A 25,646-nucleotide genomic window follows, 5' to 3' on the forward strand; every position below is an offset into this window, starting at 1 on the left:
AAGGGTATTGGAAATTCAAAAATCGTTAATTGGCTGGTCAGAGGAGAATAATTCAGAATTGGTGCAACCTACTAGACTATTCTTAAAACAAGGTGTAATCTTAGATTGTCAATTGGATACTAGATTCTCAAAAGATTTACAACAAATGGTTTATTTCTTATTTAATAATGCTATACTTATCACTGGTAAAGAGGATTCATCACATTGTTTCAAATTTAAATACTTTTTCGACCTAACTGATCCTTCTACAAAATTAAAAGATATCGATGATAATCAAGTTATTAAAAATGCATTCCAATTAATTCTTGGTAAAACTATGGCTTTCTTAGCAACTGAATCTTTATCAGAGAAACAATACCTTTTAAATCATATTCAAACAAATTGTAAAACTAAAATAACTAGACCTTCAACTTTAATATTAGATAGTAATAATAATAATTTAAATAATTCAAGTTCAACATTATTATTAAATAGTTCAAGTTCAACATTAACTTTTTCAAATTCATTATTACCACAATTACCTCCTCAACAATCAAATGAAACATCAACAACAACAACAACTACAACAAATACACCATCATCAATAACAACAAATACACCATCATCAACAAATCAAGAATTGGAACAACAATTACAAACTGAAAATTTAGATAATAATAATAATAATGATAATAATAATAATTTAGATGATAATAATAATGATAATTTAGTTTGTGAAGAAATTTTAAAGAGTTTTGATAGTGATAAAAATTATACAGTATCAATTTTAGGTACAACAAATTTAAAAGAAGCAGGTAAAAAAGAATATACAGTTTATAATATTTGTATTACAAATGACGAAACTGGTGAAACTATTAATATTACAAAGAGATATAGTGAATTTGATTATTTAAATAAAAAGATGAAAAAGAAATTCCCAAATCAGGAGATTAAAGAATTACCAAAAAAACATTTTATAAATTCTTTAGGTACTACTACTGTAGAATCTAGAAGGTTAATGTTGGAAATTTATTTACAACAATTATTTCAAATTGAAATAGTAAGAAAAAGTCAACAACTTAGAAATTTCATTGCATCAGTTTCAAATAAAGAAAATATTACTGATAATGATAATATACAGGATTTACAACAACAACAACAACAACAACAACAACAACAACAACAACAACAACAACAACAACAACAACAACAACAACAACAACAGCAACAACAACAACAAACTTCTCATTCATCATTTGAACCATTTTTAAAGAAATTAAAAGAGAATCAATTATTGAAAAGGGAGAAATCCTCTGAAAAAAGTTTAGATAAAGTTTTAAAAAAAGAAAAATCTACTGATAAAAATTTAGATAAATCATCATCATTAAAAAAAGAAAAGTCTGATAGAATATTAAAAAAAGAAAAATCAACTGATAAAAATTTAGACAAGTTAAAGAAAAAGGAAATTGATGGCACCATCACTACTACAATAACAACAACAACTGATCAAATTACACCTGATACGAATTCCTCCTCAAATTGATTACTTTAATAAAAAAAAAAAAAAAAAACTTTTATGTATATACAAAAAAAAAACAAACAATTAATATAATGTGTTCTGAAGAATAAACACAATTTTTTTTTTTTAACAATACCTCTAATTATTTAATGATTATAGTTAAATGAATTTTCAAACATTTTTATATTTGGAAAGTTTAGTTACCAATATTTGTTTTAAATTTTTTTTTTTTCTAAATTTGTAATTTCTAATTTTGGTTTAATAAAAAGACTATTTAATATTAAACATATAACAATTAACAATTTATTTTCCAAAATCTATATTAAAATAAAAATAATAATTGTATTGTAAAACAATAAACTTAAAATTTTATTTATTTATGAATATTATTAATTATGGTTTCACTTTAATGAGAAAAATTAAAAATTGAAACCATAATTAATAATATTTATAACATTCTTATATATTATCTTATTATTTATTATATTTTAAAAAATGAGTTTTTTTTTATTTTATAATAAGTTTCATTTTTTAATATATTTAATTTTTTTATTTTTTATTATAGCTTTTATTTAAATTTAATTTATTATATTTTTATATCAATAATTTTGCCTTCTTTTAAGTTTTTTTTTTTTTTTTTTTTTTTTTATTTTTTTTTTAGTATATTTTTTTTTTTTTTTATATTTTTTTTTTTTTTTTTTTTTTTATATATTTTTTTTTTCTCTATCATCACAACATATACTTATTTTTAATTAATATTATTCATTTAAATTAGAAATGCAAGATTTAGAAGAAAAAATTAATAAAATAACAAAAGAAATACAAAATGAAACGGATGAACAAAATAAAAAGAAATTAGAAGAGGATAAAGATTTTTTTATTAAACTTAGTTTACTGTTTTATTATTATGTGGTCTTGGTGAACAACTCCGAACTCAAAGAGAATTTTCCATTACAAGCTTTAGGGTTCATATTTTGATCATTACTCACCGTGGCATTCCAAAAGGAGTAATCGAACTCAAAAGTGAAGAATTTTCTGAAGAATCATATGGTCAACTCTTTGGTTACATATTCTTACTCCAACATACACATGGTGTATCAAATATCTTTGGTATTATAAGCTGCTACTTTAAAACTAGAATTGCATGGTTGGGTGGTAACAAACTCGTTGAAACTGAAAAAGTTGAAGAATTGTCACCTATATCCATATCAAAATTATATTCACCATTCGTTCAGCAAATTCAAGTTCCAATAAAACTTTTTTTGGGTGATCACCCAAAAAAGGATAGGGTTTCACACCAACTTGATCAAACCAAAGAGATTAAGAGATTCTTATTTGTATCACCAGAAATCACTCACACTGACCGTACCTCAAATGATGAATCAAAATTGGTTAGATCACTTTGTTCTGTTTTTAAAAAGATGTACTATTCCAACATTAGCCAAAGTTTACAATTGAAAAATACATTTATGGAATTCACTCGAAATTCTTTTAAATGGGTAGAGTTAAATAAAATTAGTTTTACTGATGACGATGAAAATAAAGATGATGATAATACAGTATCAATAGAATATGTAATTGAAGATATTGAAAACAAGGAAAATTACAAAAAGATTTATTTAATTTCAGATTTAGGTTCAGGTGTAGAAGGTAAAGCATGGTTAGCAATTAACACTCAAGCCAAAGCATTTGTAATCAAGTTTTTCGACACAAAAAAACAAAATCTTGAAATTGAAGAAGAAAGTAAACTTTGGTATGATATTTGGGGAATCAAAACCTTGGTTTTAGAGTTTAATAATGAACGTTGTTTATTGATGCCATATTTTAAACCAATTACCCCTGTTGATTACAACAAAGATGGTTTTAAAGATAGATTAATGGATGCTTGTAATCAGTTTTCAAATTCAGGCTATTTACATTCAGATTTATCATTAAGACATGTTGGCAAATATAAATATAATGATGAAGACAATTTTATATTTTTTGATTTGGGTTTAGTTGAAATCATTAAACAAGATGCTGCAAATAAAATGTTTAAAAATGTAACTGATAATATTGAGATAAAGAAAAAGAAGAAGAAATTCAAATTTTAGGTATTAAAATAAGATTCCCTCCAACCCCACTTATAACACCAATTAAAAATTGGTACCAAGTTTATTGTGAAAGATAAAGAATTATAAGATAAGAAGAAAAGGATGTTAGCTAAATTGGTTACAAATTTAGAGATTTTTATCTTTTTTGTGTGCTATAGATAGAATGTATAAAAATTAGATTTATAAATAGTTTTTTTTATATTTTTATTTTATTCAAATTAAGAATTTAATTTTATTTTTATTTTTTTATTAATAATTAAAATTTATAATAAAAATTAATTACCATGTTTTAAATAAAATAATAAAAATAATATCCAGATATTTCCAACTATTTTTCTTTTTATTTTTTTTTTTTTAAAAATTTTATTTTTTTTTTTTTATTTTATTTTTTTTTTTATTTTTTTTTATTTTTTATTAATTTAAAATTACAAATAATGATAACCAGATTACCAATTTATTTACAAAAATATATTATTAAAATATTATGTACTCATATTGATTACTATAATAGTTTGGTTCAAACAAATAATGTATTTAGTGATTATAGAAAAGATGAACAAGAAATAAAGAAATTAATGATTACCGTTGCATTAGTATCAAGAGAATGGTTCAAAACATTATCAGATAATTTAGTTATATCAGTTGACTTTAATTTTAAAGAAAAAGGTAAAGATCAATATTCAATTATAAAAAGTGAAAATGTTGAAACTTTAAAATTACATTTCGATCATGATGACCAACGATTCTATCAAATTGATAGTGATTTTAGACCCATTGAAATTCCAATTGAAATTGTAAATGAAAAATTAATGAAACTTTCAATGATGGAACAAACAAATTTCAAGTACCTTTATTTAAGAAATGTAAATAATGATTTCGAACTTAATATCCTAGATAAAATATACCAATGTAAACAAACAAATGATCAATCAGTAACTCTATGTCAATTTTCATTAAGTCCTTATGTTGATCTTGTAAAAATCAATCATTTAAAGAAAATAGTATCAAAAATTTTCACTTTATTAATTTATGAAACTCCAAAAATTCAAGTATTAATAGAAACTTTTAAACAATGGTCAAATACTATAGAATACTTTTTTGTTCATTATTCAAAAAGATCTTTCTCAATTATTGATACTCTTTCATCATATAATGATGGTTATGGTGATGCTAGTGGTAGTGGTATTGGTATTGGTAGTGGTAGTGGTAGTGGTAGTGGTGGTGGTAGTGGTAGTGGAACTAAAATAAACTATTTATCAAATTTAATACTTTGTGATTATTCTCCGATATCAATTAATGAAATAGAAACTTTAATTAAATCATCACCAAAATTAAAATTTCTTTCAATTGGAATATGTTTAAATAGTTTTTTATTTTATTTATCAAATGAGACAAATCAAAATGAAAATCAAAAAAAACAATTTTCAGAATACTATTCCCAAATAGATTGTTCTTGTAATGTTTTATGTTTTAATGAATCTATTGAAGGAAATTTAATGACAAAAGATGAAAAATCAATTAAATTTAATAATCATTTTTCAAATATCAATAAATACTTGAATGAAAATGAAAATACAATTAATCAACTTCGAATTTATAATTATTGTTCATTTAATAATCAAATTCCTATACTTAAACAATTTTTAAAAGCACCAAATTTTTTAATTGGAAAATTGGTTTCATTTATATCATCTTTTAAATCTTTGAAAATTCTTGAAGTTTACTTTTTCAATGAACAATTATTCAATGAAATCATATTTAAAAATCCAAATATTACTCATTATAGAATTACTGTATCAGATGAAACCATTTCAAAAAATGATGCTTTAAAATATTCAACTGAAATATTATCGAAAAATTTTCATATTATTGAATTTAGAATTAATTTAAAATAATAATAAAATTTAATAATAAATTTTCCCTTCCAAGAAAAAAAAAAAAAAAAAAAAAAAAACTAAAATTGGAATTATAAATATAAACATTTTTACAGATTATTATGACCAACACAATTAATTTATTTGATTTTTATTTTTTTTATTTTTTTATTTTAATTTTTTTTATTTTTATTTTCCTATTTTTATTTTTCTATTTTATTTTCTATTTTTATTTTTTTGGGGAGGTGAAAAAATATGTGTCAATTTTTTTTGCATTTTATTAAAATGAGACAATTATTATCACTAACCAACCTAACAATTAAATTTTTTTTTTTTTATTTATTTTATATTTTTTAATTTTTTTTTTTTGGTTTGGAAAAATGAAAACAATTTGTGTTTCTTAATTTTTCAATAGATATATCTCAACGATTTTTTTTTTTTTTTTTATTTTTTTTTTTTCCTGTCTAGATTGTTTTTTGACAATCAAATTAAATTATCTTAAATGGTATTTTGGGAAAAAACAACGGGATTTTTAAAAAATAAAAAAAATAAAAAAATAAAAATAAAAAATTAAAAAAATAAAAAAATAAAAAAAATAAAAATAAAAAAAAAAAAAAAATCGTGGGATAATTGTTTATTGTTAGATTATTCGCACTTTAAACAAATTTTAATTATTGTTATTTTTTCATTTATTTAAAAATAATTAAAAATTGTATTAATAAAAAAAAAAAAAACTAATAATAATAATAATAATAAAAAAGTAATAATAAATAATGGCAGGTGGACCAAGTGATGGGTCGACATATTCAAAGAAAACAGCATTTGTTTATATTTTCAATCTTATTGTAGGTGTAGGTGCACTTGCATTACCTTATGGATTTTCAAAAGCAGGTTTAGTTTTAGGTTTACTTTTTTTAGCAGCAATTGGTTTTCTAGCGTAAGTACTTATTGTTTTTATTATAATAATTACATATTATAATTACATATTACTAATTATTATTATTTTTATATATAGATTTATAACAGCAACATGGCTTATTGAAGGTTTATCAATTGCAAATTTTATTTTAGTAAATAAAAAAGAAGAAAGAATAATTGGTGATGATGATAATGAAAATTATCAAAAACCACCAACTGAAAATGATTCATTAATTAATAGTGAATATTCAGATAATAAAATATTACAATCAAATGCAGAGGATAGAAATTTATTAGAACCAAGTGGTGGTAGTAGTAGTAGTGATAATGAACAATTTGAAATAAAGAAAAGGGTGGAAGTTGGTGAAATGAGTAAAATGTTTTTAGGTAATATTGGTTATAAAGTATTCTATGGTGTATTGATTATTTATCTATTTGGTGATTTATCAATTTATGCAGCAACAGTTCCAACAACATTAGCAAATGTTACAGGTGGTTGGGGTAAATTTACAGATCACACTGTCTACTATTTCTATTTATTCCTATTCGCTTGTTTCGTTGGTCCTTTCTCTTTATTTAATTTTCAAAAAACAAAATATCTTCAATTTGCTACCTTGATCACTCGTAATGTTGCTTTCTTACTTATGATCATCCTTTCAATTATTTTTATTGCTCAAGGTAATGGTGCTTCAATTAAACAAGTTCCAATATTTGAAATTTCGTAAGTTTTTAATTAAAATTATAATAATATATTATAATATTTCTAACCATCAACAATTCATTATTTTTTTAAAAAAGGGAACTTGCATCAATATTTGGTGTTAGTATTTATAGTTTTATGACACACCATTCTATTCCAGGATTTTTAACACCAATTTCAAAAAAAGATCGTTTATTTACATTGATGGGATTAGACTTTATATTGGTTTTCATTGCATATGGTACATTATGTGTTGTATCATTATTTGCTTTTGGTGCTGTAACAAATCCAACCTGTGCAACTGCTTCAACTTCAATTCATACTTTTATTCCTTGTCAAATTCAATCACTTTATATTTATAATTTTACTTCATATAGTATGTAATTTATATATATATATATATTGATATTTTAAAAAAATACTAATACTAATATTTTTTTATTTTTTATTATTTTTTTTATAAAGATAGTAAATTTGTTAGTGATTTCTTATCTTTATTCCCAGTATTTACATTATCAACGAATTATATTTTAATTTCAATTACTTTACGTAATAATCTTTTACAATTAATTACATGGAAACAGGATAAGATAAGTTCAAAAGTTAGAAATGTTGTATTTTCATTAACAAGTTCATTGATTCCAGTTGGTGTTGCATTTTGTACTAGAAATGTATCATTATTAGTAAATATAACTGGCTCATACGCTGGTTTAGGTATTATGTTTGTAATGCCAGCTTTAATCTCATTTTATTCAAACAAAATCTTAATTGAACAATATCATATTTCAAATCCAAAGAAATCTCCATTCTCAAACAAATTCTTTTATTTACTTATCTTATTGATAAGTGTAATTTGTTTAATTTTAGCAACTTGGAAAATTATTATTACTTATAAATAAATAAATAAATAAAAATAATAATACTATTTTAAAAATTTATATAAATAAAAAGAGGTTGGTTGTTTTTTTTTTTATTTTTTTTTTTTTTTCTAAAAAAAACCAATGGCAACAAACCCATTATAAATAGTAAATTAGAATATCCAAATAAAATTTTGAAACCATTGAATATTATAATATCAAATTGTGAAGATCAAATTGAAGGTAAAATCAATTAAGATACTGAATATACACCATTTAGAATTGAAAACCAAATTCCACCTTCAATTAAATTCTATCAAATTGGTACTTCAATCATTGATATTTTACCACCATATCGATAAATTGATTATATTTGGGATGAATTACTAGGTACAAAAATTTTACCTCTTGAAATTTCTTCAACAACAACAACAACCACAACAACAAATTCAACTAATAATAATAATAATAATAATAATTATAATAATAATAATAATAATAATAATAATAATAATAATAATAATAATAATAATAATAATAATAATAATAATAATAATAAAAGTTCTTTTTTTATAATTTTATAATATAAGTTATTTTTTTTATTTTATTATTTAATTATAATTAAATTTGTTTTTGAATGCATTTTTATTTAAAAATTCTAAGGTTTATTCAATAAACTTTATTGAAAAATTTAGGGAGTTATATGGCCATATATTTTCGTAATGTCATAGTGCATAGATAAATCTTTCCTTTCTCTGACACTAGATTAATATTGATCATTTTTTATTTCCCTTTGGATATGATAGTATTGATATGAACATTAACTTTTCTAAATGATATAGTGCATAGATAAATCTTTCCTTTCTCTACCATTAGAATGGGTTATGATACATATCATATTACTACATTTTCTTTATAAATAACCACTTATAAATTCTATTTTCTATATTTTTTAATAGTAAAATTAGATTTTTTTTTTTTTTATTTTTATTTTTTTAATCACTTTTTTACCTTTTATTTTTTTCTTTTAAATTCTATCCTTAATCTTTGTTTTTGAAATAATACTATTTCATTTTATTTGTTTTAATTTTTTGGTTTTGAATGAAAAAAAAAAAAAAAAAAAAAAAAAAGGCCAATTTATACTCTGATAATTTTTTATTATTTCCAATTTAAAATTATATAGATTTGTCCTTAAAAAGAATGTTAATTTTTTTTTTTTCCTTTTTTTTTTGTCAATCAAATTTCTAAATTGGACACTATTAGATGAATCTAAAAAAAACAATTAAATATTTTATTATACTTATTCTCCCCATAAATTATCCATCAACATTCAAATAAAAAAAAAAAATAAAAAAAAAAAAAAAAATAAAATAAAATGAAATAAATTTTACAGATTTAATAATTTTAATTTATTGATTTTTGAAAAAAGGTGTTTTGGGTTGTAAAAAAAAAAATAAAAATATAAAAAAACATGTCGCCCCATGCAAACCCAAAACACCTTTTTTCGACCTAAATTTTTATTATTCACATATTAAATTTGGGAAACAAAAAAAAAAAAAATTAGCAATTGCAAACAATAAAAAATTATTTATATATAATTGAAGTTTTTTTATTTTATTTTTAAAAAAAAATGGAAAAATAAAAGAAGTAAATGAATAATTTCTTTTTTTTTTTTTTTTTTAATTATATATAAATTGGGAAAAAAAAAATATGTAATAAATAAATATTTAAGGGTTTTTTTTTTTTTTTTTTTTAATATAATCTTAATTCTTTTTTCCAAGATTCACGTTTCCATAAAGATAAAGTTTTAAATTGAGCAAGAGTTATCTTGAAAATTGAAATGAATTCTTCATCAGATAAATATTCTTCTAAACGAGAACCATCTATACCTTTTGGATATTGTTTCTTTACTAATTGATCATATGTATATTTTTTAGTATAAAGTTCTAATATTTCCTTTGCTAAAAGTAAATCTTGATCAAAAGAGATAGTTGGAATGACTCTCTTTGAAAAGTCCCAACCATGGAATAGGCTTGTGAAAATGTAAGGTTCTTTACCATGATAAGTGAGATAGACGGGAATATTTTGTTTTCTTGGTGATGGTAAAGTTGAAGAGTATTCAACTGCTACTTCCATTGAAGATTTACGTTCAGTTTCAGTGGTTTCAGTACCGATCCAAATGAAAATTTGTTCGATACCATCAACGATGAAAACATCCTCTTGAAGTAAATCCTCTTGAGCAAAAGAAGTGACTTCATCTACAACAAAAGCACCAGAACCAACAGTACAATGATAAAGACGTGGTTCAACTCTTGAAGTGGTTTTTGATAATGGATATGGTTGACGACCACCTAAAAGTTTAAAGAATTCTTCAGATTCTTTACCTTCTTCAAATTCAACCAATTTAGATCTACCATTGCTATTTAAAGATTTCGATGAGATATTCTTTGAGAATTGTCTTTCCAATTGATTTGATAATTTACCATACCAAATATAGATTGTACCATTGCTTGCGGTGGAATTCAATATGAAGGAATTATAAGAATTTAAAGTTTGAGTTGAAAGTTTTGATTGAATTGCACGAGTATTGAAATCGGTTGTACCACGAATATGATAAAGAATTGGTTCATTTGGATTTGAAGGTGGTTTATAATTCTTTGATAATGGATCTTTACCTTGATGAATTATGAATCTACCTTTGAAAACTGAAAGGAAATGTTTTGGTTCTTTATTTTGAACGACTCTAACCTCTTTTGCCATACCTTTTAAAGAATCATCCAATTCAACAGTCAATAGAGCAGAGGTACCTTTTTCATTGATTGAACTATTTTTACCTTGCCAGAAATAGATTAAATAGTTATCTTTATTCTTAAAGAAATAAGTATACAATACTAAATAACTATCACCACTATAGAATTGACCATAGGTTGAAGGATCCAATTGAACCTTTTGAAATTCTTCAACACGCCAAATGGTAAGTTTACCTGAACCATCATCAATCATAACCTCTTCTTTCTCTGCTTTTGGTTTATGCATTGTGTCGATACAAATCTTTTCTTGTTTCTTTGCAGTGGCAGTATTTAAACCAACTGGTACTTGTTGCATTGCGATTGGTAATGAACCACCCCAATCAGAGAATCTCTCTTTGAATAATACTTGTTCACTACCTGGGAATTCACGATGACAAGCACCACTTGTCCAACAGTTATTGGCTCTGGCGGCAAACATTTCATTACCCATTTTCAAGGTCATATTTCTAACTTTTAATTTTGAGTTTGTACCTGTCCAAACAAACATTTCACTTACACAATCTAAGATATAACATTCCTCAGCTTCCAATACTGATTTTGATAATCTACCTTCGATTGGGATTAAATCCAATTCTTTATCAGCATTGATTGCTTGTGCACGATAGAGTGTTATATACTTTCTAATGTTTAATTCAGCATCTCTATCATCACCAGCCGAATCGGCTGAAGCAATCTCACCTTTACCACCTAATATCTTCCAAAATTCTTCAGGTTCTTTACCTTCATCAACAATGATTACACGACAACCAACTCTTTCCTTATCTTTAATGGATTTACCAATATCCATACCTTTACCTTTTTCAATACGATTTGATTCTGAACCATTCCATTGATAGAGTAAATTCTTATCTTTACCACAATCTAAAATGAAAACATCACCTTTATTCAATGATTGATAACAAAGCTCAACTTGTCTAACAAATGGTGATCTTCTACCTTTGATATGTAATAGTTTTGGTTGATCTTTTGGTTGTTGATTTAATGAGAATGGATTTGATGATGATGAATTATCCATTGCTGATTGAATTCTTTCAGCTCTTGTTTTAAACATTGTTTCATCTGGTGCTCCAACTGAATATAATAATCCAAATCCACCTAATGCTGATTGAACATTTGGTTTTGAATTTGTAACTGTTACAGTTGTTGTTGTTGATGATGCATTAGCTTTGGCTTGTTCTTCCAATCTTTTCTTTGCATCTGCTTCTTCTTGAGCAGCTCTTTCTTGTCTAGCTCTAATTGGATTTCTAGATGCAGCTTGTCTTTTAACACCTTCAGCTTTCTCTGGTAATGGTGCTAATGTTTGAACATTTTCATCAGTTTTAATAATTGAAACTTGTTCTACTTTCTTTGGTTCTTCTACAACTTTTGGTATTTCTGGTTGTTTAACTTGAGTTGGAATAACAATTGTTGGTTCTGGTTTTGGTAATGGTTTTGGTGTTGGTGTTGGTTCTACTTTCTTTGGTTCTTCTACAACTTTTGGTATTTCTGGTTGTTTAACTGTTGTAGATTGAGTAGTTTGTTGTTGTTGTTGTTGTACTGGATTAAATACATGTTTATAAGTTGATGTTGTTGGTTGTTGTTGAACAACTGGTGATTTTTGAACTACAACTGGTTCAACTGGTGGTTTTTGAATTACAACTGGTTCAGCTGGTTTTTGAACAACAACTGATTCAGCTGGTTTTTGTTGTGGTACTGGATTAAAAGTATGTTTATAAGTTGATGTTGTTGGTTGTTGTTGAACGACTGGTGATTTTTGAACTTCAACACCTGGTTTTTGAACTACAACTGGCTCAACTGGTTTTTGAACTACAACTGGTTCAGCTGGTTTTTGTTGTGGTACTGGATTAAAAGTATGTTTATAAGTTGAAACTGGTGGTTGTTGGACAACTGGTGTTTTTTGAACTACAACAACTGGTTCAACTGGTTTTTGAATTACAACTTCAGGTTCCACTGGTTTTTGTTGTGGTACTGGATTAAAAGTATGTTTATAAGTTGAAACTGGTGGTTGAGTAACAACAGTTGGTGGTTGTTGTTTTTCAATCTTTGGTAAAACTGGAGAAGATGGTTGAGAGATTGAAGTGATTGGTGGTAATAATACACTAGTTGGAGTTGTATTAGTTGGTGTTAATAAATTATTTGAAGAAGTACTTGCTTCTCTTTGTTTTAATCTTTCTCTAATCTTTTCTTTTTCTCTTTCTTTAATCTTTTCTCTCTCTGATAAATTATTATTATTATTATTAATTGGTGGTAATACAACAGTTGGTGGTAATGTTGAAGTAGTAGTGGTTTGTGGTTTAATTGGTGGTAAAACAACAGTACTACCACTAGTTGAAATTGGAGATGGAGTTTGAGGAGTACCAATAGATGATGGTGGTGTAACAGTTGTAAATGGTGAATTTACATTTAAAGATGGTGAAGAAGTTGCAATGAATGAAACTTGCTGTTGTTGTTGTTGTTGCTGTTGTAATTGTTTTTGTTCACCAGATTTTCTATTCATTCTTTGCATTTCTTCTTCTTCTTCTCTTTCCATTCTTAAACGTTCACTTTCAGCTTCTTTACGTTGTTGTTCTTCATGTTCTCTAATGATAGTTTGAGTTTTAATATATTCTTGATCCCAAGAGTTATCAACCCAATCAACGAAATTTTCAATGAATAATAAAGTTTCCATACCTTCGACTACCCATTGAATCTCTGAGAATTCTGATCTTTTACCACGAGTGATTAATTCTTCAGCTTTTAACATTGACCAAGATTTTTCATTACTACTACTGTAAAGACCTGACCAAACGTAGATATCGTTACCTGTATCTAAGATTGCACAACTGTTACTATCCAACATTGCTTTGTAAAGTATTACACCAGCATGAACTTGAATATCCAATCTACCCTCTTCAGGCTCATAAAATTTAAATAGTTTAGTTTGTAAAATTACATCCTCTTCCATCTCCATATCACTTATATCGGATTTATTCTTTATCTTTAACATTGTACTATTATTACCACCGCCAAATTCCTTCCAAAAATCAATCAACTCTTCTTTTTTCGCTGATTTTGGATCAACCATAACTAAATCTGAAACACCACCACTCTCTGTATGTAATAACCCACAAAGATGTAAACCTTTTTGTCTCTCTCTTAGATTCGATGTTGTACCCATTAATAAATAAATTCTTTTACCAACATCTAAAATAAAAACACTATCATTATTTAATGATGATAATGCAATCTCTACCCTTTTAACTATAATTCTATTTAAACCTTTTAATTGTAATAATTTCTTTTTATATTCAACAACTTGAAACTTTTATAAAAAAAATAATAGTGTGTGTTAATAATATATATTTTTCAATTTGGTTTTTTTTTTTTTTTTTTTTTTTTTTTTTTTTTTTTACTTACAGAACTATTATCAAAAACATTATTAATTGATAATCTTTTTTTATCTTCAATTTTTTGACGAGTTAAAGTTCTACGATATTCTTTTGAAGTTGATTTTCTTGATTTATTTACAACATCTTTTTTTGATCTTAAATATTGTAATAAACGTGGTATATCATTAACAGTGTAATCAGTATGTTCCCATTGATTATCATCAAGATCTAATATTTGAAGATTAATTAATTTTGAGAATGATGATGGTAAATCAACCAATTGATTAGAACGAAGATTCAATTCTTTTAATTTCATTAAGTTACCTAGTTCTGGTATCATCTCCAAGAAATCATTATTATCTAAATATAACTTTGTTAATGATTTACAATTACCAATTGTGGTTGGTAGTATACGTAATTCGTTCTCTGCACAATCCAATTGCTGTAATTCAAGCAATTCACCAATTTCATTAGGTAACAATTGTAAACAATTATTATTTATAATTAACTTTTGTAATGATGATAATCTACCAATGGTTTTTGGTAACTGTTGTAATTTATTAAATGATAAATTCAATGTTGTTAAATTATTTAAAAATCCAATTTCATTTGGTAATTGACTTAATAAATTATTTGATAAATTTAATACTTTTAATAATTTTAATTGTGCTATAAATGATGATTGAATATTATTAATTTGATTAAATGATAAATTTAATTTTTCTAATAATTTACATTGATATAAATCATCTATTTTATTTTATTTTTTAAAATAAAATAATAATATAATTAAATAATTAGTTAAATTAATAAATAAAATTTTTTTTTTTTTTTTTTTTTTTTTTTTATTTACCTGAAATTATTGAAATAGCATTATATGAAACATCTAAATCTTCAAGTTTTAAAATATTTGAAATACCATCTAATCTTGTAATTTTATTTCTTGATAAATTTAAAAACTTTAAATTTAATAATTGTTTAAGTTCTAGTGGGAATGTTACTAAAAATCTATCACTAATTTCAACACTCTCGGTATCTTTTGAAAATGTTACTGCTGCAGCTTGCTCATTAGGATTTATGCCTGATTGTTGTTGTCCCATTTTATTTTATTCTTTTTATTTTTTTTTTTTATTTTATTTTATTTTATTTTATTTTATTTTATTTTATTTTATTTTGAATATTGTTTATTATTTATATGTGATGGATGATATATGGTAAAATATATATATATAATTATTATTATTACTTTTACATAGGTTTTTATATTTTGTACAAAAATAAGTTATGGAGTTTTTATATATATAAATACATGTAGTGTAGCTATGTTATAATAAATAAATTAAATATAAAAAAAAAAAAAAAATTATACACCCAATAAATTAAAAAAAAAAAGTGTTTTGTTGGTGCAACTAAAGGGAACAACCACCTAAAACTTTTTTTTTTTTTCAAATTAATATTAAAAAAAATAAAATGAAAAAAAAAAATAAAAAATAAATCAAAAAAAATAAAATTAAAAAAATTAAAAAAATAAAAAATTAAAAATGGTTTTTTTTTCATGGATTCATATGACCAAATCTAGATACACAGGATATTTTATTTTTTGAAAAAAAAAACAACGTCTTATCCTGTTGTAAAAAAAAAAAATTTATTCCTTTTTTTTTTGTTTTTTTTTTTTTTTTTTCTTTTTTTTTTGTTATTTCATTTTCTTTATTTTTTTATGCATAAGCACAAAATGATACCATTTGAAAGAACAATATGAAAAAGAAGCATTTATGAAAAAAACTTTTTTTTTTATATTTTACAAAAATAAAACGTTTGATTTTTTTTTTTTTTTTTTTGGGGTCTTCTTGAAACTCCAAGAAAATTAATATCCAATATATAATAATTGATAAAGAGAAAATTTTTATTTTGAATTAAAAAATTAATACCACTATAAAGTTGATGAACAGTACATTCGATAGGAAAAATCAAACAATATTATGGCCTGGTCATTTCAAACTTACATTTCAAAGTAATATTAATTTAATATAATAAAAAAAAAGAAAAAAAAAAAAAAAACATTGTTCCAAAAAAATAAAAATCATTGTTCCAAAAATGGAAAAAAAAAAAATCATTGTTCCAAAAAAAAAAAAATCATTGTTCCAAACAAATAATTATTATACCAAACAACTATATGTTTAAAAAAAAAAAATAATAAAAAATAATAAAAAAATACAAATATATAGATAAAATAATAATAACCAAAAAAAAATTATAAAATTATAAAATTTTTAATAAAATTTTAATTTATTCAAATTATTTTTTTATTTTTTTATTCATTTTTTCCATTTTATAATAATAGTTTTTTTATATATTCGTAAGCACAAAACGATAAGCCAGCAGAGGGAACAATATGAATAAGACGTGTTGATAAACCTCTTTTTTTTTTTTTTTTTTTTTTTAAAATAAATAAACTTTGTTAGTAATAGTTGATAAACCTCTTTTTTTTTTTTTTTTTTTTTTTTTTGGATCGATTCAATTTTTAAAATTAAAATAATTACTTTGTTAAACCTTTGAAACCTTCATTTTTAATAATATATTTAAAAGCAGAAATAACACCATTAAAAACTCTTTTTTCTTTTGGTAATAAATCTTGAGTTTGAAGATTAGTTTTTATAACATCGATTGGTATTGTTAGAGTTGTACCAAACGCACCAGCCAAACTACCAGATATTAAATTATTAATGGATGACAGTTTTTTCTTTTTTTCACCACTTTTTAAACCTCTATTGATGAGATGTTTTTGATAATTTCTTGAGAATTCATAAGTTGAGAAATAGATTGCGGTGAATGGTAAATCCCTTAGTAATGAGACATATGAATATTTAAATAAACCGATAATACCATCGGTTTTAATAATTTTTAAAGCACTATTGAATGCTGTTGAATTGGTTTTTTTGACATGTTCATTCACCAATGAACCTGATACTTGTTGTCTCATTTTAACGACATCAAATGGTGTTCTTAATACACTACCCGTTATTCTTGCAATTGTCATAACAAATATTGGTAATAATACACCAAATCTACCACTACTAGTACTAGTACTACCACCATTTCTAAGGTCTTCACCTGTCTCTTTCACCGCTTTTATACCACTTGTATCAAACATCATGTTTTTAAATTTCTTTGATTTCTTTGCTTCTTGAACTATGGCTTCATAACAAACGAATGATATTGCACTTGCTGGTAATACATAGAGTGTATGTGGTATATAGCCACGATACAATGATAAGATACCCTCTGATCTAATTGTAGTTTTAAATGCATTAACAATACCACTATATCGATTCTTTATTGATCCTCGACTGAAATCACCTTGAAATTGTAGTCTTGTCTTTATTGTATCCAATGGAAACATTACCAATGATTCCACTAATTTACTACCACTTCCTGCAATTAAATGAACTAATATTTTATTCTTTTCAACATCTTTAAAATTTGAATTTAAATATTTTATATGTTGTTTTTGTTGTTGTTGTTGTTGTTGTTGTTGTTGTTGTTGTTGTTGTTGTTGTTGTTGTTGTTGTTGTTGTTGTTGTTGTTGTTGTAGATTATCTGATTTTATTTGTTTCTTTTGATTCATATTGAATTTAAAATTAGTGTGTATTTACTTTTTTTTTTTATTTTTTATTTTTCATTCTTTTAATTTTTTGTTTTTATTTTTTTTTATTATTTTTCATAATTAAACACCACCAAAATTAGGGTGTTGCAATAATTTTATTAATTTTTTATTTTATTAAAAAACATGTATGAAAATTGATTTATTTTTTGCTATTTTAAACCTTGGCCAAAAGAAATTAATTTCTTTATAGTTTTAAATTTTAATGACTGCTTATATATTTTTAATATAAATCAATGGTATATTCCATTTATGACCATAGTTTAATTATTTTTTTAATTTTTTTAATTTTTTAATTTTTATTTTTTAATTTTTAATTTTTAATTTTTTTTTTTTATTTTTTTAATTTTTTTTTATTTTTTTAATTTTTTTATTTTTGTATTTGTATAGAATAATAATCGTATAGAAAAATAATTGTATAATAGTTTTAAATAATATTTTTTTTTTTTTTTTATTATTTTTTTTTTTTTTTGAAAAATTAAAATTTATTGTGTATTAAATAAAATTTAGGAAATATGAGCTCATATTTAGTACCACCAGGGTTATTAAATAGATCTCATTCCGTCAATGGTGAAGGGTTTGTAATTATACCTCAACTTAAAATTCAAGGTAATTTAAAAGATAATGAAAAAACCAATCAACATAGTTCAATTAAAAGATGTTGTCATGTTAGAATTTCAAAATTAGAATTAACAAGTGAAAGTAGAGAAAAGATACCAACATCAATCAAATTTTCAGTTGGTCTCAACAAAATTAGGAGAACTTTAATCACAACTCCAATCGATTTATCAAAAACCTTAGAAGAAGTTGTATTATCTCAATCCTCTTCAAACATTAGAATCAGTTTAAATAAACCAATTTTTAAAGATAAAATAAAATTAGATACCAATTTTACTAATGATGTAGAAGATGATACTGATAATATTGATAATAATAATAATAATAATAATATAAATAGTGAAAATGAAAATGAAGAAAATGAAAATGAAAATGATATAAATGATAATGAAAATGATAATGATATTGAAAATATTAATAATAATAATAGTAATAATATCGAAACATCATTTGTACCAATTTCATCAGCTTCAATAATAATTCCAAATATTGGTTTTGTAAATAGTAATAGTAGTAGTAATAATAATAATAATAATAATAATAATAATAATAATAATAATAATAATAATAATAATAATAATAATAATAATAATAATATTAACAATAATGTAGAATCATCACCATCGTTAAATATAAATCTTTCACCAAAGCGACAAACTAATGAGCCAAGTAATCAATCGAAAAAAACATACTTATACCCATTAGATATTAGATTTAGTTTTCATTATGATCATTCATTAAAAGAGTATGATGATTTTATAAAAATTACATTATTAAAATGTTATTCTTCCTCTTCAAATAAACAAAGACAAAGGGATATTCCAATTTCTTATTCAACTGTTAATTTATCTCAAATCGTAAGTGTATACATTCAATAATTAAGATGATGATGATGATGATAACTTTTTATTAATAATATTATTAATAATATTATTAATAATAGCTTCAACAAGGTGAGTTTACATCAGATTTAGATATGACACCAATTATATCCCATACAAACTATGGTGGTAATGTTAATAGTAGTGTTGGTAGTAATAATGATTTTATAAATAGTGGTAATAGCTCACAACAGTATCAACAACAACAACAACAACAGCAGCAACAACAACAACAGCAACAACAGCAACCAATACCAACTACTACTCTAAATATAACTATTTGTAGTGTTCCAAAAGAAATTGAAGATTTAGAAAATGCACAAGAATATCAATTGAATGATATGGGATTAAACTCTGATGATGAGAATTTATTCATTGATTCAGATTCAAATGATGAATATGATGAAGAAGTTATATCATACCAAGATGTACCTTATCATTTCAATCCAATCACTAGACCTTCAAACTATGGTAATTCTCCAACTTTATTAAGTTCATCTCCTTCAACATTTCCTGATAATAGTCATCATCATCATCATCATCATCATGAAACCGATCAAGAAATTGAAAATCATCACCATCACAATCACAGTCACAATCACAATCATCATAACCATCATCATAACCAACAATTTATAAATACAACTGAGGTTGGATTGTTATCACAAAAACTATTAGATATTAGAGAACATGAACAACATAATCATAGTAATAGGAGTCAAACAGGTAGTGGTGAAGTAAAAAAGAATAAAAAATCAAAACTTCAAAAACTTTCATCTTTAATTAAACCTATAACAATAAAATCATCATCAAGTAGAAGTAATAGCCATAGCCATAACAATAGTAATAGTAATGGTAATAACAATAATAATAATAATAATATTAGTAATAATTCAATTAATAGTGGTGTTGAAAGACAACAAGATGATACAAACTTTATTAATGAATATGATACATCAAGTGATAGTAGTAGTGATGTATATGAACCAACACCAAATAAAATAATAAAACCATCCAGTAAGAAACCAACACATAATAATCAATATTATTTTAGTCAAACAATATATGAAGAAGGTGATGATGAAAATGATGAGGTAGAAGATACAACTAATAATAGTAATAATAATAATAATAATAATGGTAATAATATTACACCAAATACTAATATTCAAACACCAACTTCACCAAAATTTAAATTATCAAATGAAAAATCATTTATAAATATTTTAAATGAAAATAAATTACCTCATAGTAGCGGTTCAGTTGGTAATACCTCAAAACCATTATTAAATGTTATTTCATCACCACTTCATCTTAGTAGTTCAAGTGTACCACCTTCTACATCAACACCAATTATAATATCCAATAATACAGGTATGGTGGCAACAACATCTCCAATAACACCATCGTTAGCAACCTCTCCACCACCCACAGCAACAACGACAACAACAACAACTTTAGTATCCAATACTTATTTAGATTCAATATTAAATCAATTATCAAATTCTGATAAACCAATACATTTATTCTTTGTTAATTCACTAAGAAGAAGAGGTAAAAAAATGGAGCAAATAATTGAACAATCTCAACTTTTAAAATCAAATTTTAAAGTTGTATCAACAAAATCAAATACTGAAATCAATTTAGTTTTTAAAGCGATTTTATCAAAGTTACATAGTGAACAAACTAAAATAGTTATAGCTGGTTCCGATAGTTATGTAAATGCTATTATGAAAGTTTACGTCTCTTTAATTTCTCTAAAACCAAGAGGTTGGAATCCATTCTTAATCTATCTATTACCATTGGGTAAAAGTAATGATATAACATTACAATTGGCATCCAATGATACGACTTACTCTACATTATTTTCAAATAATCCAGAATGGAAACGTATTTTCGATCAAATTGAACCACCTACTTTTGATCAAATTAGTGAAATCGAATCAAAAGTATCTCAATATGTCCTTGCTCAAAGAGGTATTTCAAATCAATATAAATTCCCAATTGGTGAAGCGTTACTCACAATACCTTTCTCAACAACTTCAAATGCTATTCCATTTATAAAAGGTATTCAAATTACTCATGTTGGTCATAAATTAATTTCTGAAAATTTAGATAATCAAATTATTAATCAAAATAATAATAATAACATAATTAAAAATGACAGTAATAATAGTAATAACAATAATAATAATAGTACCATTAATAATAATTCAAGTGATAATATTGAATTAGATAATTTAAATGTTCAAGTACAATTAGATTATTGGATACCAAAAAAGAAAGGTGTAGATCATATTGTTTTAAAAACTATATTACAAAATTTAAAATTAATTAGGTTACCAATCATTTCAAATTCCATTAAAACTCCAATTCTTTCTCCACCAACTGATAATTCTTTCTCGTTATTGGTTTCTTATAAAAATTTATCAAAAAAGAAAAACATGTTAACAAGATTTGGTAGTAGTAGTAGTAGTAGTGGAAATAGTAGCGTTTTAAGTGGAATCAGTAATAATATCAATAGTATTAGTAGTGGAATTAATAGTAACATTGGAAATAATAATCAAAATAGTGGTAGTAATAGTAGTGGTGGTGGTAGTAGTAATAGTATTAGTAGTTCAAAAAAGAAAGATGAAAATAAAAATAGTTCCTCAATATCATCTTCAAATACATTAAATAGTGGTGATAGTAAAAATAGTAAAGATGAAAAACAATCTTCTTCTAAAGATTCACAGAAACAAGACCATGATAAAAAAGAAAATGATTCAAGTTTAATTTTGTCAATTACAAAATTAATGTGTGGCCCAGTGGCTTCAACTTCTTCATCTTCATCCTCTTCTTCAAACACTGAATCAATATACTCTAAGGTTTTAATTGATGGTGTACAGTTTAACAATGTTAAATTCTTATCAATATCTCCACAATGGGGTACTCATGTTAAATATTTCCCTGTTCAATCATTTGTTGAACAAAAACAATCTGACAACCAAGGAAAATCACCATAATAATCATAATCATAATCATCACCATCATACAAATGATATTTATTCAGATTAATAATAAATTTTTTTTAATAAAATTCTTTTTTTTTTTTTTTTTTTTTTTTTTTTTTTTTTTTTTTTTTTTTTTTTTTTATCTCCACTCCCATGTTGCCATTTATTGTTGTATTAATTAATGCCAATTCTTCATTTTCCTCTCTTCCTTCTTTTACTTTTTTTTTAAACATGTTTGAATTACCATTGAAATAAATTGGTTAAGATTCTAAACCAAAAAAAAAAAAAAAAAAAAATAGAATTGATTTGCAGCAAATCAATTCTATTTTTTTTTTTTTTTTTTTTGTTTTTTTTTTTTTATAAAATAATAGTAATATATTAATATACCCAATACTTTGGTTATTACAAAAATTTCCAAGTGAATCTATTTAATGAATAATAAATCTGACTTGTTTTTATTTTTTTTCTGTGAAAAGTTCCAAAATTGAGATACCAGTTTCAAAATTATTCACAGAAAAATACAAAAAACAAGTCTGATTTATTATTCATTAAACAAATTCGCTTGGAAAATTTAAATTTCTAAAGTATTAAATTGAATTGATTCTTTATTAATAATTTGCCATTCAGGTTATTTAAATTTATTGTGAAAAAAAAAAAATATATATAAAAAAAAAGGTGAATTTCCTAAAAAAAAAAAAAAATAAAATTTTGCTTTGTTGTTCATAATTGTGTAAAAATAAAAAATATTAAAAAAAATATTTTAATTAATTTTTTTATAATTCCAAATCCATAATCTTTACTATTTTTTAGTTTTGTTTATTTTTAATATTAAAACAAATGTTAACAAAAAAAATAAAATAAAAAAATAAAATAAAAAAATAAAATAAAAAAATAAAATAAAAAAATAAAAAAAACCCCTTTTTCAAAAAAATTTGGCGCGTAATTCTAAAAAAAAAAAAAAAAAAAAAAAATTTATTTGAAAAAAAAAAAAAAAAACTTCATTGTTATATATAAACAATAAATAATAAAATGGACTCAAGTTTATTTTCTTTAAAGAATAGTTTTGGTGGTTTTAACGATGAAGAATTATTAAGAGGTATAATTTATATTTATATTTATATTTTATTATAATATTAATAATTATTAAAACCTAAAACTAATTTTTTTTTTTTTTTTTTTTTTTTTTTTTATAATAGTCCAAAAAATTATTGAAGATTTAGAATTAACAGAATCAATTGTATCTAAAGAATGGGTCACTTTTGCCCTTCAAAAAAAGATAGCTGAAGATTATTCAAAACATTTAGATCCTTTTAAAGTATTTTTAAAAAAGAATATAAAAAAATTAAAAGTACAAAAAACAACAGAACAAATTAAAGAGTTGGTAAAAAAAAAAAAAAAAAAAAAAATTATTATTTTTAGGTTATTATTAATATATAAATTAAATCAAAATTTTAATAATATATTTATTATTTAGGGTAGCAGAAGAAGATCCTAAAATGTTTGAAAATGTAGAGATTGAAGATATTATATTTGATACAGATAGTTTAGTAGATGAAAGTGAAATTCCGAAAATAAAAGATGAACCAAGTTCATCAGTTGATGTTTCAACTGCAAGAAATAAAAATAATCATAATAATAATAATAATAATAACCCAAGTTTACCAAATAAATCAATGTTTAAACCAACTAAACAAGAAATGACAAATGATAATATTAAAAAAGTAGTGATAGCAGATGATATTGGTGATTTTGATTTTACAACAGCAAACCAACCAATTAAACAATCAAATCCAACTCAATTATTAAACTATAAAGAGAGAAAGAATATTGGTGGTATAAGTTATTCAATGAATAATAATGAAGAACTTAAAACAGATTTATCATTGAGAGAGAAGAAATCATGTGATTTAAAAGGTGCTGGTGAGGAATTTTATCCAATTAAATATCATAGGGATACATTGGAACAAAGAACAAAGATCCTAAAAGAATCTGTACAATCCAATAACTATACATTCCCTGTTTCATTAGATTGTCAAGATGATGAATCAATCGTTAGATCAGTTGGTAGAGTTTGGATGTACGATCAAGAGACAATCCTTTCAAAGAGATTCTATCTATTAGGTAATGAAAGGGATAGCAGTAGCAGTGGTGGTAGTAGTGGTTCAGCTTCAATCTTTTCATTAGAGAATAATATTCCAGACTATTCAATGTTCTCTGGTCAAGTGGTTATGGCAGAGTCAAAGAAAATCGCAGGTTCTCATTTCTATTACACAAATAAACTCTACACTCCAAATCCATTACCTTTCTTTTCACAAAGAAAAGAATGTGGTGATATCAATGTTATGATTGCATCAGGTCCTTTTGATTTACAAAAATCAACACCAGATTATACACCATTGGATGATCTATGTAACGTTGTTTCAAATAAAAAACCTCATATCTTATTTTTAATGGGTCCTTTCATCGATGAATCAAATGTACACATTAAGAAATACTCTGAAACTTTTAGCGAACTTTTCAATAACCTTATGAAAAAATTAAATGATAATATACCTTCAACTACAAAAGTTTTAATTGTACCATCTCTAAATGATGTTGATCATGAATATATTTTCCCTCAACCACCTTATGTTCCTTCTGTAAATTTAAATTCTGTAAGTTTTAAAATAATATTAAAAAATAATAATAATAATAATAATAATAATTTATTAATAATTTTCCAATTTTTTATTTATTTTTTTTATTTAGAATATTCTATTTGTACCAAATCCATTCACTTTAATAATTAATGAATCTTTTACAATTGGTATTACTTCTTCTGATATTTATAATAATTTAGTATCAAAAGCACATTTTAAAAAGTATGTATATAAAAAAAAAAAAAAAAAAAAAAAAAAAAAAAAAAAAAAAAAAAAAAAAAAAAAAAAAAAAAAAAAAAATTGTTTAAACTAATTATTATTATTATAGTAAACATACGCCAGAAGATATTTTCAATATGATAATAAATCAAAATAATTATTATCCAATGCATCCAGCTCAAGCACCAATTTCTATGAGATATTTACAACATTTAAATTTTCCAGGTTTTACACCAGATATTTTAGTAGTTCCAAAAAATTCACCAATCGCTGCCATATCAAATGATGTCCTCTGTTTGGGTGTTCCACCTATTGTTGGTAATAAATCAACATTCGGTAGTTATGCAGAACTCACAGTCACCAAATCAAAACAATCCCTTGCTTTTGATAATAATATACCTGTATCAAAAAGAACAATTGTTAATTTTAAAAATATTTAAAATTAAAGAAATAAATAAAAAAAGAATTTAAAAGTTTCTTTAAATATATTTATATTAAAAAAAAAAAAAAAAAAAAA

The 25,646-nt window shown here is 23.4% G+C and overlaps 8 protein-coding genes across 8 annotated transcripts in view; 6 read left to right on the forward strand and 2 right to left on the reverse strand.

Annotated features, from left to right (window-relative positions):
* Positions 1 to 1,522, forward strand: part of gxcAA (IQ calmodulin-binding domain-containing protein) — a gene marked incomplete at both ends in the record, with an annotated part of 3,636 nt that extends 2,114 nt beyond the window's left edge. Inside the window, one exon of the mRNA XM_635132.1 lies at positions 1 to 1,522. This exon is cut by the window's left edge and continues 1,438 nt beyond it. Within this exon, the coding sequence (XP_640224.1) occupies positions 1 to 1,522 (1,522 nt within the window).
* A 753-nt stretch (positions 1,523 to 2,275) lies between these two features.
* Positions 2,276 to 3,591, forward strand: DDB_G0282719 (hypothetical protein; the record flags this gene model as incomplete). Its single annotated transcript, XM_635133.1, has 2 exons — positions 2,276 to 2,463; positions 2,523 to 3,591. 2 exons carry the CDS (start codon positions 2,276 to 2,278, stop codon positions 3,589 to 3,591), a joined length of 1,257 nt encoding a protein of 418 aa, XP_640225.1.
* Positions 3,592 to 4,025: 434 nt separating this feature from the next.
* Positions 4,026 to 5,486, forward strand: DDB_G0282721 (hypothetical protein; the record flags this gene model as incomplete). Its single annotated transcript, XM_635134.1, has 1 exon — positions 4,026 to 5,486. One exon carries the CDS (start codon positions 4,026 to 4,028, stop codon positions 5,484 to 5,486), a length of 1,461 nt encoding a protein of 486 aa, XP_640226.1.
* A 752-nt stretch (positions 5,487 to 6,238) lies between these two features.
* tmem104 (transmembrane protein) lies at positions 6,239 to 7,982 on the forward strand (the record flags this gene model as incomplete). The annotated part of the gene is made up of 4 exons (XM_635135.1): positions 6,239 to 6,402; positions 6,481 to 7,104; positions 7,182 to 7,459; positions 7,549 to 7,982. 4 exons carry the CDS (start codon positions 6,239 to 6,241, stop codon positions 7,980 to 7,982), a joined length of 1,500 nt encoding a protein of 499 aa, XP_640227.1.
* Positions 7,983 to 9,692: 1,710 nt separating this feature from the next.
* vilD (hypothetical protein) lies at positions 9,693 to 15,218 on the reverse strand (the record flags this gene model as incomplete). Its single annotated transcript, XM_635136.1, has 3 exons — positions 9,693 to 14,051; positions 14,147 to 14,868; positions 14,972 to 15,218. 3 exons carry the CDS (start codon positions 15,216 to 15,218, stop codon positions 9,693 to 9,695), a joined length of 5,328 nt encoding a protein of 1,775 aa, XP_640228.1.
* A 1,229-nt stretch (positions 15,219 to 16,447) lies between these two features.
* On the reverse strand, positions 16,448 to 17,743 carry mcfU (mitochondrial substrate carrier family protein; the record flags this gene model as incomplete). The annotated part of the gene is made up of 2 exons (XM_635137.1): positions 16,448 to 16,535; positions 16,659 to 17,743. 2 exons carry the CDS (start codon positions 17,741 to 17,743, stop codon positions 16,448 to 16,450), a joined length of 1,173 nt encoding a protein of 390 aa, XP_640229.1.
* Positions 17,744 to 18,294: 551 nt separating this feature from the next.
* On the forward strand, positions 18,295 to 22,283 carry DDB_G0282729 (hypothetical protein; the record flags this gene model as incomplete). The annotated part of the gene is made up of 2 exons (XM_635138.1): positions 18,295 to 19,254; positions 19,341 to 22,283. 2 exons carry the CDS (start codon positions 18,295 to 18,297, stop codon positions 22,281 to 22,283), a joined length of 3,903 nt encoding a protein of 1,300 aa, XP_640230.1.
* Positions 22,284 to 23,300: 1,017 nt separating this feature from the next.
* Positions 23,301 to 25,569, forward strand: polA2 (DNA polymerase alpha subunit B; the record flags this gene model as incomplete). The annotated part of the gene is made up of 5 exons (XM_635139.2): positions 23,301 to 23,367; positions 23,468 to 23,648; positions 23,746 to 24,925; positions 25,020 to 25,132; positions 25,239 to 25,569. The coding sequence occupies 5 exons, from the start codon at positions 23,301 to 23,303 to the stop codon at positions 25,567 to 25,569; spliced, it is 1,872 nt and encodes a 623-aa protein (XP_640231.2).
* Positions 25,570 to 25,646: the final 77 nt, after the last annotated feature.

The sequence above is a fragment of the Dictyostelium discoideum genome (assembly GCF_000004695.1).
Source record: "Dictyostelium discoideum AX4 chromosome 3 chromosome, whole genome shotgun sequence".
In the NCBI taxonomy this organism is placed as follows: Eukaryota; Evosea; class Eumycetozoa; order Dictyosteliales; family Dictyosteliaceae; genus Dictyostelium; species Dictyostelium discoideum.